Genomic DNA, 14561 nt, shown 5'->3' on the forward strand with positions numbered 1-14561 from the left:
TCACAAAAAATGACAAGTTTAGCATCTGCAGACAAAAAACCAGAAAAGATCCAATACATTGAGATGTGTTATAAAAAGTTATTTAATCTATTTTTGCCAGCACAACTATACCCCTTATAGCTCAAATCTCTGTTTTAGAGCCTTGCACTGCGTAAAACAGTACTGTGGTCTGAGATGAATCCAGCATGTGTTAACACTACATAACCAAGTCATTTTTGTTTGCTTTTTCTTTTAATTTAGGCCCAATCCAAAGAGTTGAAAGGCCAGTTCTGGCTATAGGATAGTACTTGCATAAAATTTCTGCTTTGTTTTATTTTAACTTTACCCAGAGTGGAGGGATGAGTTGGTGGATGAGCTGCAGGAAGAGCTGTGTGATGAGCTGCAACAGGAGGGTGCTGCACTGCTCCAGGTCCCTGCCCTATAGGTGCATTCCCTCCTCCTTGCGACATGCTGCTCTGTGACTCATTGATAGTTGCATTGTTACTTGTGCAAGAAGCTCCACCTCCAGCATCTGAATCTTCAATATTTCCACCGCTATTGCAGCCAGCTCCACAACCTTTCCTTAGTCTGAAAACATAATGCAATTGACACATTAAGTCAGGCCTTCTAACCATCAGGATTCTAAGAAATGCCTTATGACGACAAGCAAAAGACTTTACTCAGCATAACCCACAGTTCCCCCAAATCAGGTAAAACTTGACTTTATTTTCTCAGAATATGCTTTGCAAGTATAACTACTGCTTTCTAAGAGACTGCAGTTTTCTTCATGACAGCTATTCAAGTAACAGTTATTTATGATAAGCCACATGCTCATATAAAATAGCTTTTGAAAAAAATCAAGCCATCTCTGAAGTACAACACAGCGAAAAACTCTAAATATAAAATGCTGGTAGAACATCCTGGTTCTTTTGTAACAGTTTAGAAAAACTTATGTTCCTTAACATACCAGTCATGTGTATCCTTCTGCTGAATAATCTTTGTCTATTCTGATGAGCAGGAAAATAATGTTTGATGGTTTTGTGTTTATTTTTTTTTCTTTTTAATGTATTTGGTTTCTTGTTACCTTCAGTAATGTACTCACAGTTGTTTGAAGCACATATTGCAATTACTTGAATTACAAGTTCTTGTGTGAGTTTTGAACTATCAGATAGTCGGCTAGCCAACATTTTCCAGCATACATACAAGCTTTTCACCACATTGTTTGCATTAATGAACTTCGGCTGGACACAAAAACCACAGCACATTGCTCCTCCCTTCAATTCCTACTTTTATTCTTTTCTTTGTCGCACTCAAACACACTGAGCACTCCTTTTCAATTTTATTTGCTCCTGGGATGCAGAATCCCAAAGCGTACACAGCTTGCATCCAAATACCGTTCTGTGTCATACTTTCACCTGTCAGTCTATCCATGTGTCGGACAAGCAGATGGCAACAGAAGACAAACACCACAGATTGTGCTAAGTGTGGCATATTCTGTTTTGATATGCTGTAGATGTCTAAGTGTAAATATGACTATCAGAACAGCTACAGGACTGTTCCAACTATGGCACAAGCTCCTGGAACTGGTAAGAACTAGGGCACACATTTCTGAATGCCACACACAGCTGCCACTTGCTTCTGGAGCCACAGTCGTAAGGGGCCAGAAGTACAGTAGAAGTTCTCATGGCCTATAAAACACAGCACAGCAAGAGTTTGTGCTGGGTTACAAGGGGTCATGTGGAGGGAGGATTATATTATCACTCCAGTTACTTGTTCTGGCTCCAACATACTGTTTATAAGCACTCATGAAATTCTGAATAGCTAAAGCTTGAGTTACTATGTATGAGCATATCTAACAACACTAACAGCGGCATTTGCATGCTAAATATTTACCAGACAGGAACCCCTACCAAATAGTCCTGATCCTGTTAAGGATGGTACTATAGACTGCAAAAGCGATGATACTGAAATAAGTAATACAGAAGTGGCATTGTCTCTCATTATCAGACACATCAGAACTGAAGTTGTAGTTCTTGCATCTACACTTTCTGTCCTGTTTTTTCTGAGCTGTGATTTACATAATTCATGGCTTATTATACGCCTTGAAGATTAATCCTGTACCAAAGCAGTTGCCATATGGTACAGATGTGCCTCAAATAAAAGCCAAGGCTTATTTATTTTTGTGTGACTGAATATTATAAATTATGCTGTGTTGGGCATGTATGAGACTAGTTAACGGAATATGAAAGCATGAATACATACTAATGAGAACTCACTTCCTCAGCTCACCTGTGCCATGTAGACACTATGAAGTTTCTGATGTTTCCTAAGCTGATGGCTCCCCCGAGAATCTCCTTAAGCTGTTCGTGACTATCTGAATAGGAAGTAGTCAAAGGTGAGACGTAGATTGGGTATCCAATTGGCTGGTCACAAGAAGAGTTGATCATGTTCCTCAGAGCTTGTTTTGCATTTTGGATACTTCCTCTTTCCGGGTTACGATTACGCAGGAAGACAAGCTCCTGTTGCTGTCCTGCCCACAGGCCACGCACACACTCCTTATTCACCTGCAAAAGATGACAGACAGAGGCCAAGTAGAAAGGCTGTGTCAGAAAGTGAAACGAGAGTGTGTGAAGACTGCTTTGCTATACCTAGGCCTTCATGTGTGTATGTAATACTGCACTGGAGAACTGCAAGCATTCATATTCACTTCATTAAGAGGCTGAACTTATGGACACAGGCTGTAATAGTGAGAACAAAGCAAATCTAAAAATCAGATGAGAAATAAGATATTTTAAGTCAGTAATTCATTTTCTGATTAAATGCTTCCACTGTAAGCGAAGAAGCAGCCACATCAGTAACAAAATGTAATGATTTGAGTTGAAGAAGCAGTTTGGCATAGTTATTAAAATACACCACAACACACTGTCATGTTGTGGAACACATACAAAGCTTACCTTAATGACCCTGAAACTGAGATAGCGCTTATTCAGCATAATGATTTTATATTCATTTGTGCCATCATCCATTACATGACGCAGAGCAAGGAGAGAGGGAGAATTAGAAAGAACTGCACTTCGCCAGGCAGGGTCCCCCTCATGTGCTATAACTAGATTTTCTTCATGGGTTGTTATGGCTTCATAAAGTACAGAAGGATCATCATATTCATCTGGAGATGTGAAGTGATCCTGTTTCCAAGAACACGTTCGTAAGATATGATAAACATTTCAGATGTAACTATGTATAAAAATCAAACATTTCACAGCTCAAACTCTTGAAAGGCTCAGTGCATCGCACAAAGTTAGACATCAACAATAGGAGATACCGACTAAAGAACATTGTTAATTTTGACCTCTTTTACAACAGATTAGTTCTGTTTACTTGTGTTTGCATCCTTTAACTTAAAAACAAAGTGATTGGAAGGACCTACCTATTACTGATTCAAGTAAGTTTCTAGTCGAATTTTAGACTATATTTATATCTATTTATATTGCCTGCAGAAACATTTTAGTTTTAGCTTCTTTGCTTATCCACAAGTCTCCAACTGTAAAACACACTTAAATAAAGCACTGGTTATTCAACGAGACTATTACATGAAAGCAGCAATAGGAAGAAAACCAATAAGGTTTATCTGTATTTCCTCTTAAAGGGTTCACATTAATACTTGATGACAGACTACTTCAGCATCAGATACTATCACACCACTGCACTGCTGCCAGTCAAATAAAAACACAAAATTCACAGGTTCAATACAGTATTAGGTCACATGACTTTTTTGGTTAAAAAAGGACAGTAATAAATAGCTAAATTCCCAACACTGGCTGAAGCCTCAATATGCTACTGCACTGCAAGTGAATAAAATCACCCTTTATAGATTAATACAATAACATTCAGCAAAAACTTCTATGGTGTAATGATATTTGTATTTTTCTTACTTTTCATTCTGACTCAATTCAAGCCCCTTTTGCACAGTAACCCAAATATACTGAGAACACTTCAGAATTATTGAAGTGGAACTTCTGCTGCTTTCAACAATGATTTTGTAATTATTCTACTTTGCTACACGTACTCCTAACATTTAGGTGCGTTCTGCTAAATTCAGGGAGTTTGTATTACATGAAGGAGTTGATTCAATCACTGGCAAAAAGGCAACTTTAATTATTTTTTTAAGAGGTGCAACGAAGATTTGCCTACTTACATGATTTTCAAGCAATCTGTTCTTCTGCAACACCAACACTCCCCCCCGCCCCTGGGGGGTCTTATCACTCAGTACATGCTTTCTTGTACTTGCTGAGCTTAGCTAATAGACATGCTGGACAGAATTTGAGATTGTTCATCTTCACCCTCACTTCACTATAAAGACTGACCCCAATTTCAGATTATTATAAAGCAACCTTCTCATTCTCACCTGAAATCTTACTGACAGGATCACTATGTTACACCACAGTGTCTGTTATTACAACGCTTCAAAAGAAAAAAAAAAAAAAAAAAGAACAAGAAAAACAATTCCCATTGGAGGAGAGGGCTGTACAGCTTTGAATGGCATGACAAACTTTTAAGCCAATTACATATATGTGGAGAGGGGAAAAGGGAGGGAAAATATCAGAGAGGCTGTTCATATGGGAATTATCTCCACATGGATATAAAAACAAGGCTTGATATGTTCTCTGAAAATTACATTTTATGTAATTTTCAAGCTCTGAGCATAAACTGCATTCCCTTATTCTCTGCATCACCTTCCAGACAAGCTACAATAAAACAAAGGACAAGACATGATACTCCCTTATTTTCAGTTGTCCATGCCTATCACATGCCCTTTTATTCTCTTTCTATTTTTTATGTCTCCCAGTCTCCTATGTTTAAAAGAATGAACGCATAGAAATAAAAAGAACTGGACACATCTTCCTGTGTAATCTCTCACCTGATGCAGCTTAAGTGACATCCGTATTCCAGGAACCACTACTTTCCTCAGCAATTCCATATCAGCAAAGATCCATTCATCTCTAATTGAAGATATACGGAAGTCACCCTTAAATAGGGCATGCAGACCGTACAAGAAGGATTCCAGATTACTGTTGAGAGGGGGGGAAAAAAAGAGGAATAAAACAGCACAAATATTAATGGAAATACAAACATGTCCACAATTATCATCACTGACAAGAGCAGAAAATAGCAAACCGTAGAAAAAGGCACACAATTCTTCTCTGTAAAGGTAACTTACAGGGTAAGACAGGGAGAAGAGAACATATGAGTAAAGATGTGTGTGTGAGCAAAGCTTGGACACTAAATGTCTATGCGCACTGAATAAGTAATGAATGAACTATACATGCAACAGATTGTTTACATGAACTGAAGTAAACAGGAACACTGTGAGGAATGGCTGATTTTATTCTGAAGATTTTTAAAGAGAAAACTTTTCAGGGAATATAACACCACAATGGACCAGTTACAGAGGATATGTAGCTTCAGTTGTGCATACTTTAGCAGAGAATAAAAATATCCTGACAACTTCCTCATGCTTAAAGGCATCATTTCCTTTTACTAAGCTAATCTGAGAGTGAAAAATCAAATATCCTCTGATCACTCTTGCAACTGCGTATCTGCAAGACCTCGAGGGGGCAACTGGCTGGTATTTAGAAGAATTAGTCATCAGTTTCCCTGAAAGTGAAATAAAACAGGTTTTACAGTTGGGACCCAGCTGACCAATAGCTTCCATATTCAACTATGCTTTCTTATTTTCTTTTTAAACCATCACCTTGTGATTCCCTGAAACATACAGCTACATTTTTCGTTGCGTTTCTAAAGTATGTTGAGGCTGTCAGTCTGCAAGAAAGAGGTTGCCATATCACGACACAGTTCAGCTGAAGGAGATGTGTACAAAACAACTGCTTGCTGCAGAGCCAGATAAACTGTGAAACTTATCATAGTGGTCTGATCTAACTTCCCTCAAGACATGCGTTCTTCATCTTAAGAAGTCGTCCTCCTCCCTGTTTCCAGATAGGGCACATACTTTAAAGCATGAAACGGAGTTTACTTCTAGAACTCAGTCAGTTCTTGGTTTTTTCAACTGTTATCATGGTCCTCACCCAGACCAGAACTCTCACCTTGCATTAGTTCGATAAAACAAAATGCTCAAATTCAATTTCTCCCTCATTTGCTGTTCTTTGATTACGTTTCACTAGCTGTTATAATGAAGACAAGTTATGTGCATGTCTGTTCAGTTTACGGAAAGATGACATTAAAAATCTGTTTCTTTTATGAAGTGGTACTCATCTAACACCTAACCTAGGAACCCAGAGCAATTTTGAGAACAAGAAACTTACAACAATGTTTTATTACCTAGACATATGATGTGAAGCTGTTCCCAACGCCCTCCGCCCCAGAACACACAGTCCATAACACAACGTCACCAGGGGTGAGTCTTTACTTGAATCCAGTGGCTAGCAATAACAAAAGTAAAAAAGAACAGTCAGGTGAATGGAGAAAAGAAATGGCCACAGAAAAACCCTTCTGCCAAAAGGAGTAAAAAGACCCAAACCCACACAAAGGCACACGAACTCAAGTGTGCGTATGTACCTACCACATCAGTTACTCTTGCTCAGACTTTCTACAGGAATTCTTTTGTAAAAGTTTTGCAAGTACATAGAATACTTGTAAAGGCAGACACACATATACTATGTTTGAAATAGGAAAAATTGTAAGCTGAATAGATGAATGCAACATTCATCATGGATACCGTGTACCTTGCATGCAAATTGTTGATTAGCAAAATTACGGGGCTAAGACAAAAAATATTTTGGGGGAATAAAGTGGATTCTCACTTACTGCTTAGGAGTATGTAATTCTGAAGAAATTGAAAGCTCCCCTGGACTACAGCTTTATTCAGGGGAAACTCGGCCTCAGCTAAAAGCCAGTAGTAGCTGTATAAGGTATATAATGCCCTAGATAATGGTATCATTCATTTAAGTGATTAAACCTGATTTTCAATACCTAACAAAACATTTCACAAGATCGTGACTTGGAGGGAAACAATTTTCTTTGGCTGTTGTTTATCATCTGACTGTAAAAACCTTTAAATATTACACCAGTTAAATGAGCTTCTAATTAATCTTTTACTTCCAAATTAAAGATGAACTCTGAAGTCTCGGATCCTGCATTAAACACATAAATTCCCATTATATTGCTGTCCCTATAATCTTAATCAATTTCTGCTTATTGTCAAAAGCCATTCCCCTTTGACTAGACCACATACAGTTTTTTTGTAAGCAGTAACAAGTCAAGGTATTCCTCTACAAATATACTAACGTTTCTGTTTAAAAGGTGGAAGGATTTGGATACAGGAAAAAGGTTGAATATGCAATGATCATTTTCACCAGCCAAACAATTCCAGTGGTCCAAAGGAATGGTATACTATGACCATTAACAAAGAAGTGGTCAGTCTTGTAAGCTGCCAACAGCTATTTGGTTTTTGGGGTTTCTGTTTCGGGAATTATTATTTAAGTTGGGGTTGATTTGTAAACACTGATATCTAAGCACAAAACATCAATTCTATAAACATATCCTTTTGTACGTAGATAAATGCCTGACTAAGATTCAACTGGTTCATTTAAGTTGGTAAATGAATAATTGATTAATGAAAAGCTTAAATTATACACTACTTAAAAAATTTATTTAAATTCACATCTCAAGAGTGGAAGATCAAAACAGTAAGCTATAAATTAATATTTCAATTATAAATCTTTATTTTAAAAATCAATATTAAACCAGCTTGTAAGTCAAACCAACAGGGAAAAAAAAAAAAGACCATCCTAGAATAGTGAAGGGCTTTCCGCACATGTTCATACTTACCTTTTCTCTTCGAGAGCAGCAATATTCTATCCAGTTCAAATATATCATACAGAAACTCTCCCTCGAGATCCCTGCTAGACGGTGGTCATAATCCTCATCAATATTGGGGTTAAATGTTGGGTCTACATCAACATAATTGCGGTCTGTGCACAACCGCAGTCCTTCCTGCATTGTCTCATTAGCTAACCATTCCTCTAGCTTGGGGGATGTTGTGACATAATAGATGATGCCCTGAAACAGTAGTAGTTAAAAATATGAGTCAGTATTGCAACAAAAAAAGTCAATCTCAATTGTTTAAACTCATTTGCATTATTTTCCTGGTAATGAACAAAACTGATACACAGTAGCATTTATTTAGCTCACAGATGCAACAAATTTGCACAGAAAACACAATACAGGTTTGAATACAGGCATATTTTTCAAAGACTGTCAAGACTTCTGAAGCATGCACTGAAGAACTAAGGAAACGAAAAAAAAGATGAGACAGGACTCATTGAAATTTTGCAGAAAAACGAATACATGGGAATCTTAATCTAGTTAACATGGAGGCTGAGATACTGAATTTCTAACAAATTCAAATGCTAAATAAAAGGCAAGGCAGTTAAACATGCTTGTGTTTGGCAGGAAGGAAAACCAGCGTAACAATTTGTGTGTGCGAATAAGTATCTTTGAAAGATTTCAATCTGAACTTTTTCAGCTTTCTGAAAGAGGGTAGCTTATGAAAGATCTCAATTACTAAACTGATTAGAAGCGATCTGAGGCCTAGAGTCCTCTTCCAACTGCAGGGCAGGGCGTTTTTTTTGTTTTTGTTTTAAAAAAACCACAAAGATGGGTTTGGACAGCTTTTAAAGAGCGAAGCAGCGTGGCTTTCTCCAACAGAAACACACTATTTATTTAACTTTTTCTTTACAACACAGCTATCAGATTTGGGTAACAGCTTTCAAGTTTCTACTTCAGCTTCAGCTAGAAAGTGTGCTCTCTCTATTCTAGACTACAGAGTCATTGTCCTGCTCGTGAACCAGAGCATCAGGAAACCAGCAGTACAGCAAACTCTGTCCTCCCTTGATGAAGGTGTTTATATATCGAGAAATTTTATCACATTCTATGATCCTCATGTGACAGACATTAGAAATTCAAGACATTAAGCAGTTCCCAGATGTAATCCAGCCTACCTTCCCCCCAGGAGCTGTACTGATCTTAATCATACCTTCACGTAGTAAGTGGTGAGAATCTTCCGGAGATCAAAGACTTGAAGCATGGAAGCTGCACTGTTGTCAGTGATGCTATAACCCTCCAGAACATACTTTGTCACAAGTACTTCCCAAGCCAGCCAACGCTGCCCAAATGCAGCATTAAAGGAAAGCATATGAGGAAGGTGGCCTGGTTCACAGCAACAAAAACCTTCGTCTTCCTCTACACCTTCAGTGATGGCCTCCACTTCTCGTTGCTGGCAGTAAGTTCCTTCGGAGAAAATAGAGGAAAAAAAGAGAAAGACTTGAACACATTATATGATTGCTTTAATGTTGCCACATTTTTAGAAGTGTTTAGAATCCAACCAATCATAGAATAGTTTGGGTTGGAAGGGACCTTTAAAGGTCATCTAGTCCAACCCCTCTGCAGTGAGCAGGGACATCTTCAACTAGACCAGGTTGCTCAGAGCCCCATCCAACCTGACCTTCAGTGTTTCCACGGATGGGGCATCTACCACCTCTCTGGGCAACCTGTTCCAGTGCCTCACCACCCTCATAGTAAAAAATTTCTTCCTTGCATCCAGTCTAAATCTACCTTCTTGCAGTTCAAAGCCACTATCCCTTGTCCTATCGCAACATGCCCTGCTGAAAAGTCTGTCCCCGTCTTTCTTAGAAGCCCCCTTCAGGTACTGGAAGGTCACAAACAGGTCTCCCCGGAACCTTCTCTTCTCCAGACTGAACAGCCCCAACTCCCTCAGCCTTTCCTCACAGCAGAGGGATTTCAGCCCTCTGATCATCTTTGTGGCCCTCCTCTGGACTCGCTCCAACATCTCCGCATCTTTCCTGTGCTGGGGGCTCCAGAGCCAGATGCAGGACTCCAGGTGGGGTCTCCCCAGAGCAGAGTAGAGAGGCAGAATCCCCTCCCTTGACCTGCTGGCCACACTGCTTTTGATGCAGCCCAGAATATGGTTGGCCTTCTGGCTGTGAGCGCACATTGGTGGCTCATGTCCAGCTTTTCATCCACCAGTACACCCAAGTCCTCCGCAGGGATACTCTCAATCCCTTCATCCCCCAGCCTGTATTGATACCAGGAGCTGCCGCAACACATGCGCAGGACCCTGCACCCGGCCATGCTGAATCTTATGAGGTTACACAGGCCCGCTTCTCAAGCTTGTCCAGGTCCCTCTGGATGGCATCCTGTCCCCCAGACATGTGAACTGCTCCACTCAGCTTGGCGTCATCTGCAAACTTGCAGAGTGTGCACTCGATCCTGCTGTCCATGTCGCTGATGAAGATACTAAGCAGTACTGGTCCCAATATGGACCCCTGAGGGACACCACTTGTCACTGATCTCCACCTGGACCCTGAGCCATTGACCACTACCCTCTCTGTTTGCGACCACCCAACCAATTCCTCATCTACAGAACAGTCCACTCAGCAAATCCATCTCTCTCCAATTTAGAGAGAAGGATGTTGTGGGGAACCATGTCAAAGGCCTTACAGGTATCAAGACAGATTACAATTTCCAATCACGTTTCTGTAACATCAAGTGAACTATCTGCCAATGAACACAAAAGATTCAGATAGCTTAAAGCATCACTGTAGGGTCACATTTTATTTAGGTGTCTCTAAGAACCAATTATGGTAACCACGTTGCACCAAAAAGAAGAGAGATTTAGCATCAACTCTGCTAAAGCAAGGTATTTTTCCTCACAAGTGATCAGGGCATAAAGAGGCCCTGCAGCCCATTTTCAACACAACTAATTTGCAGAATGGAACTGAAAACAGCTTAACTTTCCAAAGCAGAAGTCCACTTTTTGGTACAGACAGTTAAGGAATTTTAACACACTCACCTCTGAATTCAAGTCCCCTCAGCTGGAAAGTGACCAAGCCATTTCCTATCTCTATAAGGTGTACTAGTGCATTGAGGTAGTCAGAGGCTAGGATGAAACAGTCCCCAGTACTGTAGTTTCCCCACCGACCCAACAATAAATCTCCACATAGGCTGTGCTGAAGGGAACGCGTTAAATGTTCATAGAAGATTGAATTCAGGTTGTTATCATCTGAACCTGCAGAAAGATTGGATTTGGGTTATTCTCTGAATCTGCAGAAAAACATGAAGCTTGAATGTCAATTATCATTTCACATTGAATCCTACTCTTTTCTTAACAGCAACGTTGTTTCAGGGTCATTCTTCACTCTGCACCTCACCTTCCCTTTTTTTAGGGGACAACTACTCCAAATGAATGTTAAGTGACATTTAGTGGTTTTGACCAAATTTTTTCCCTTCTTAGTCACCCCTCCATTTTCCAAATTATTCTTTCAGTTCCATTCATAGATCTCCCATCAATCTATTCCACATAATAAAGTACAAAAGCAAATGAGCACATAAGTATCTCAGTAATGACTGTTGTACTAGTCTCATCACCACGACATTGAGACACCCTCAAATAACGTTTGGCTTTTTTAATTACTTAAGAATAAAAAGCAGAACAGCTTAATGCATACTACAATTATAAATAAAAAAGTAAATCAGACACACTTAAAGGTAAGGGGGAAACAAGAAAAACTTACAGGACTAAAGCAAGAGATGAACGAGGAGAAAATAACAGTAGAGAATACTACAGAACAGCTGCGCAGGGTTGGAGAAGATCAGAGCGCAAACTGAGCATTAATCCTATAAAATCTATTTACATTTCAAAACCCCACTGCCACAAAAAAGAAAAAAGACAAACAACCAAACCCAACTGCCATCAGAAAAAACACCAACCCACCACCACCAAACAAAAACAACCCCAAAACTAAACCGAAAACCACCATGATCAGACTAGGAAAGCTACCTGGATTTCGATCAAGCTGTGAAGCCAGTCTTGTATTTGAATGGTCCACTCGCTTTGTGCTGAAAATAATGAAATAAAGCATACGTTACACAAAATTTATTACTGTAAGAACATCTAAGGAAAGAAACTACTAACAGAATAAAAATTGTTAAAAAATATTCCTGCTGAAATAGTTTCACAAAGTTATTTTAAAATAATTTTATGTGCAACTTTGCTACTCTTCTCATGTAAAAGTATTTTCTCCTATAACAGCAGTACGATCCAATACCTAATAAAGTTTGTCCACAGTAGGTAGCCATAGAATAATCTTTAACTTTAGATATAAGTGCATCTATTTTCTTTGACAGGTATCATAAAGCTCTAGATGTGACAAAAACAATTAAATCAGCACAGCTAAACATTCCAGTAGACTTTACTGCAAAGGCAATTTTCAGAAAGTTATTATTTTATTGGCTGAAGTTACAATGTGAATTCTTTAATGTAAGATTTGGAACACAGTATTTAAACTGCTCTAGTGTTACAAGGGAAAAAAGCCATAAAGCAGTGAAATGAAAAATTAATTCTCCATAAATACCAGAACTATTGGCTCGTCTTGCCCTATGCTGTTTATTTAACATTTCATTGTTTTGATATTCCATCAACAATAGTGGACTTGGGAGAAATAAAACACAGGTAGGTATAATCTGACATGCAGAATCTTTTACTACTGATCCCACCTTGATTAAAAGACATTTACTTTAAAGATTTTTGTATTGAGGTTAGCCGGTCTTAGTTGTGAAATAAGCAATAATGAACACGGGTCAAATGCAGTTACGAACTGCCTCCCAAATCCTTTTTGTACATAAATTCACTCAAAATTGCACTTTACAATACTGTAATTTTTATGTTTAAAATAATTACCAGGATAGCATACCTCTAAGTAGAAATTACTTTAAAAGCTAAAGCGAATGTTGCTAGCATATAAAGCAGCTACTACGCTATTTCAGAAACAACCTCACCGAAAATTTTCGGTGCCATAAACTAGTTTTCTTGGGGGGGGGGGGGGGGGGGGAAAATAGCAGCATCTGGAGAAAAACAAAACAAAAAGACCCCAAATCAACACATTTAGCCACAGTTAAAAACAAAGCACACAAACTTTAAAGGTCTTATTTCACCTACTTGTAGTCTCTTTCCCAGAATTTGACAGGCCTGGCATATGAAGTGATGAATATTGCACTTCCCAGAAAAGGATTCAGTGGAGTAGAGAAGAAAGCTGACACAGCTGCTTGGACAAATAACATTGCAGAATCTGCAGGATAACAGAATTAAGGAAAGCAAAGCAACAACTACTTTTTTTTCAAGCTTCTGTAATAGAACCTGAAATAGACAGCAACACCAATTAAGAGCAAAATAAGATCTCTAAGAATTTTTTTGCAGCAAAGTATCTTTACAACACCTCCAGCAGTAAGTGGATTACTTTTGTTTTTAAAAACAGAAATAGGGGAAAATTTGGCACTTGACATGGTGGTCGTTCTCTTTCAAAATTCTACAGAGAATACTAACTCAAAACTCCATTCAAACCAGTCTACAGGAGCTTAAAATAAAAAATTCAAGAACTAAAACCACAATTAGTGACTCTTCAAAAAAAAGGGAATGACTGTCAGAAGAAAAGCTGTATCATTTTCAGAATTAAATAATTCCCACTCCATCTTTCTTTTATGTCAGAGTTCTGTTCCTACTCTACCTGCTGCTGTGTAATTTCCAGCATGGTAGCAAGGCAGAAAGTGTGCTGTTTCTCATAAATACTCACTAGACATAGGTGTTCATTCAGTTCATTCAGCCCGTAATACATAATCCATTATAACGCAACATTCAGAAGTTATAAATACACGACTTCAGGAGAAAGTCTGCATTTTCAAAGGATACGTGGCACAGCAAAGGGCTGGGCAAAAGCATGGAAGGCAGATCCCCAAGTGATCTGCCAGGGAGCAATGTAGGTATATACAAATCTCAATTTATAAAAGAGTTCCCAAAGCTACATGAAAATAAAAGAAGAAAAAAAAAGAGGAGAAAAATTTAGTGATTTGGCTGAGAATCAATATGCTTTGCAGTATACAAATATCCTGAGGAATTTCTTACTGGTCTACCAGAAACCTTGAGAGAGACTTACAAAAAGGATGTATAACTGAAGCAAGTAACATAATATACACTTTATTGTTCTACTAACAGAAACTCCTGAGATGTTTAGAAAGTTACACATGCTTTCTGAAGCAAACGTAAGTGTTTCGGGAAGGAGAAGTCTTAGCTGTCTTGCAGCATTATCGATTACAGTACCAATAGGACTGATGATCTGGAAGATTACCTATCAGTTAGGACTATCTGTTTTCCCTTTTGGATGATTCGAAACACCTAGAAACAGAGATTTAAAGTTACCTTGCTGAAGAGTATGGACATGAAGAAGAGGTCTAGCAGCATGGTCTCAGTAAAACTTTTGTAATCAAAAGTAAAGAAGAGCACTGTGAAAATAACAGTGACATACTGGCACGTTGGGCTACTGAATGATGAACGCAGTAACTTCAAGCCAGCTATTGTGATCATTAAAGCACCCAACCTGTATAAAAAAGTCACACAAAACAGTCAAGTACAGGCTGTCTGAAAGCGATTTAAAGACCATCTATAATGTTGCTGTCATGCAATTCCAATCTCTTCAAATTCCAGGTTTAGATTT

General features: G+C 38.6%; 1 protein-coding gene across 9 annotated transcripts in view; it reads right to left on the minus strand.

Annotated features, from left to right (window-relative positions):
* PCNX1 (pecanex 1) overlaps positions 1 to 14561 on the minus strand; it is a 96470-nt gene that overhangs the window by 12397 nt on the left and 69512 nt on the right. For all 9 annotated transcript variants that reach the window (XR_012764624.1, XM_075427297.1, XM_075427296.1 and 6 more), the window contains 12 exons: positions 14267 to 14444; positions 13760 to 13868; positions 13013 to 13142; positions 11855 to 11913; positions 10868 to 11083; positions 9032 to 9285; positions 7825 to 8055; positions 6316 to 6416; positions 4898 to 5048; positions 2934 to 3164; positions 2269 to 2543; positions 326 to 567 (listed from right to left, as the gene is read on the minus strand). Coding sequence is in view for 8 of the 9 variants with exons in the window: in XM_075427297.1 (XP_075283412.1) it covers positions 326 to 567; positions 2269 to 2543; positions 2934 to 3164; positions 4898 to 5048; positions 6316 to 6416; positions 7825 to 8055; positions 9032 to 9285; positions 10868 to 11083; positions 11855 to 11913; positions 13013 to 13142; positions 13760 to 13868; positions 14267 to 14444 (2177 nt within the window). In the remaining variant the exon portion in view is untranslated. The remainder of the gene's footprint in view (positions 1 to 325; positions 568 to 2268; positions 2544 to 2933; positions 3165 to 4897; positions 5049 to 6315; positions 6417 to 7824; positions 8056 to 9031; positions 9286 to 10867; positions 11084 to 11854; positions 11914 to 13012; positions 13143 to 13759; positions 13869 to 14266; positions 14445 to 14561) is intronic.

Source organism: Opisthocomus hoazin, chromosome 7 (genome assembly GCF_030867145.1).
Source record: "Opisthocomus hoazin isolate bOpiHoa1 chromosome 7, bOpiHoa1.hap1, whole genome shotgun sequence".
NCBI lineage: Eukaryota > Metazoa > Chordata > Aves > Opisthocomiformes > Opisthocomidae > Opisthocomus > Opisthocomus hoazin.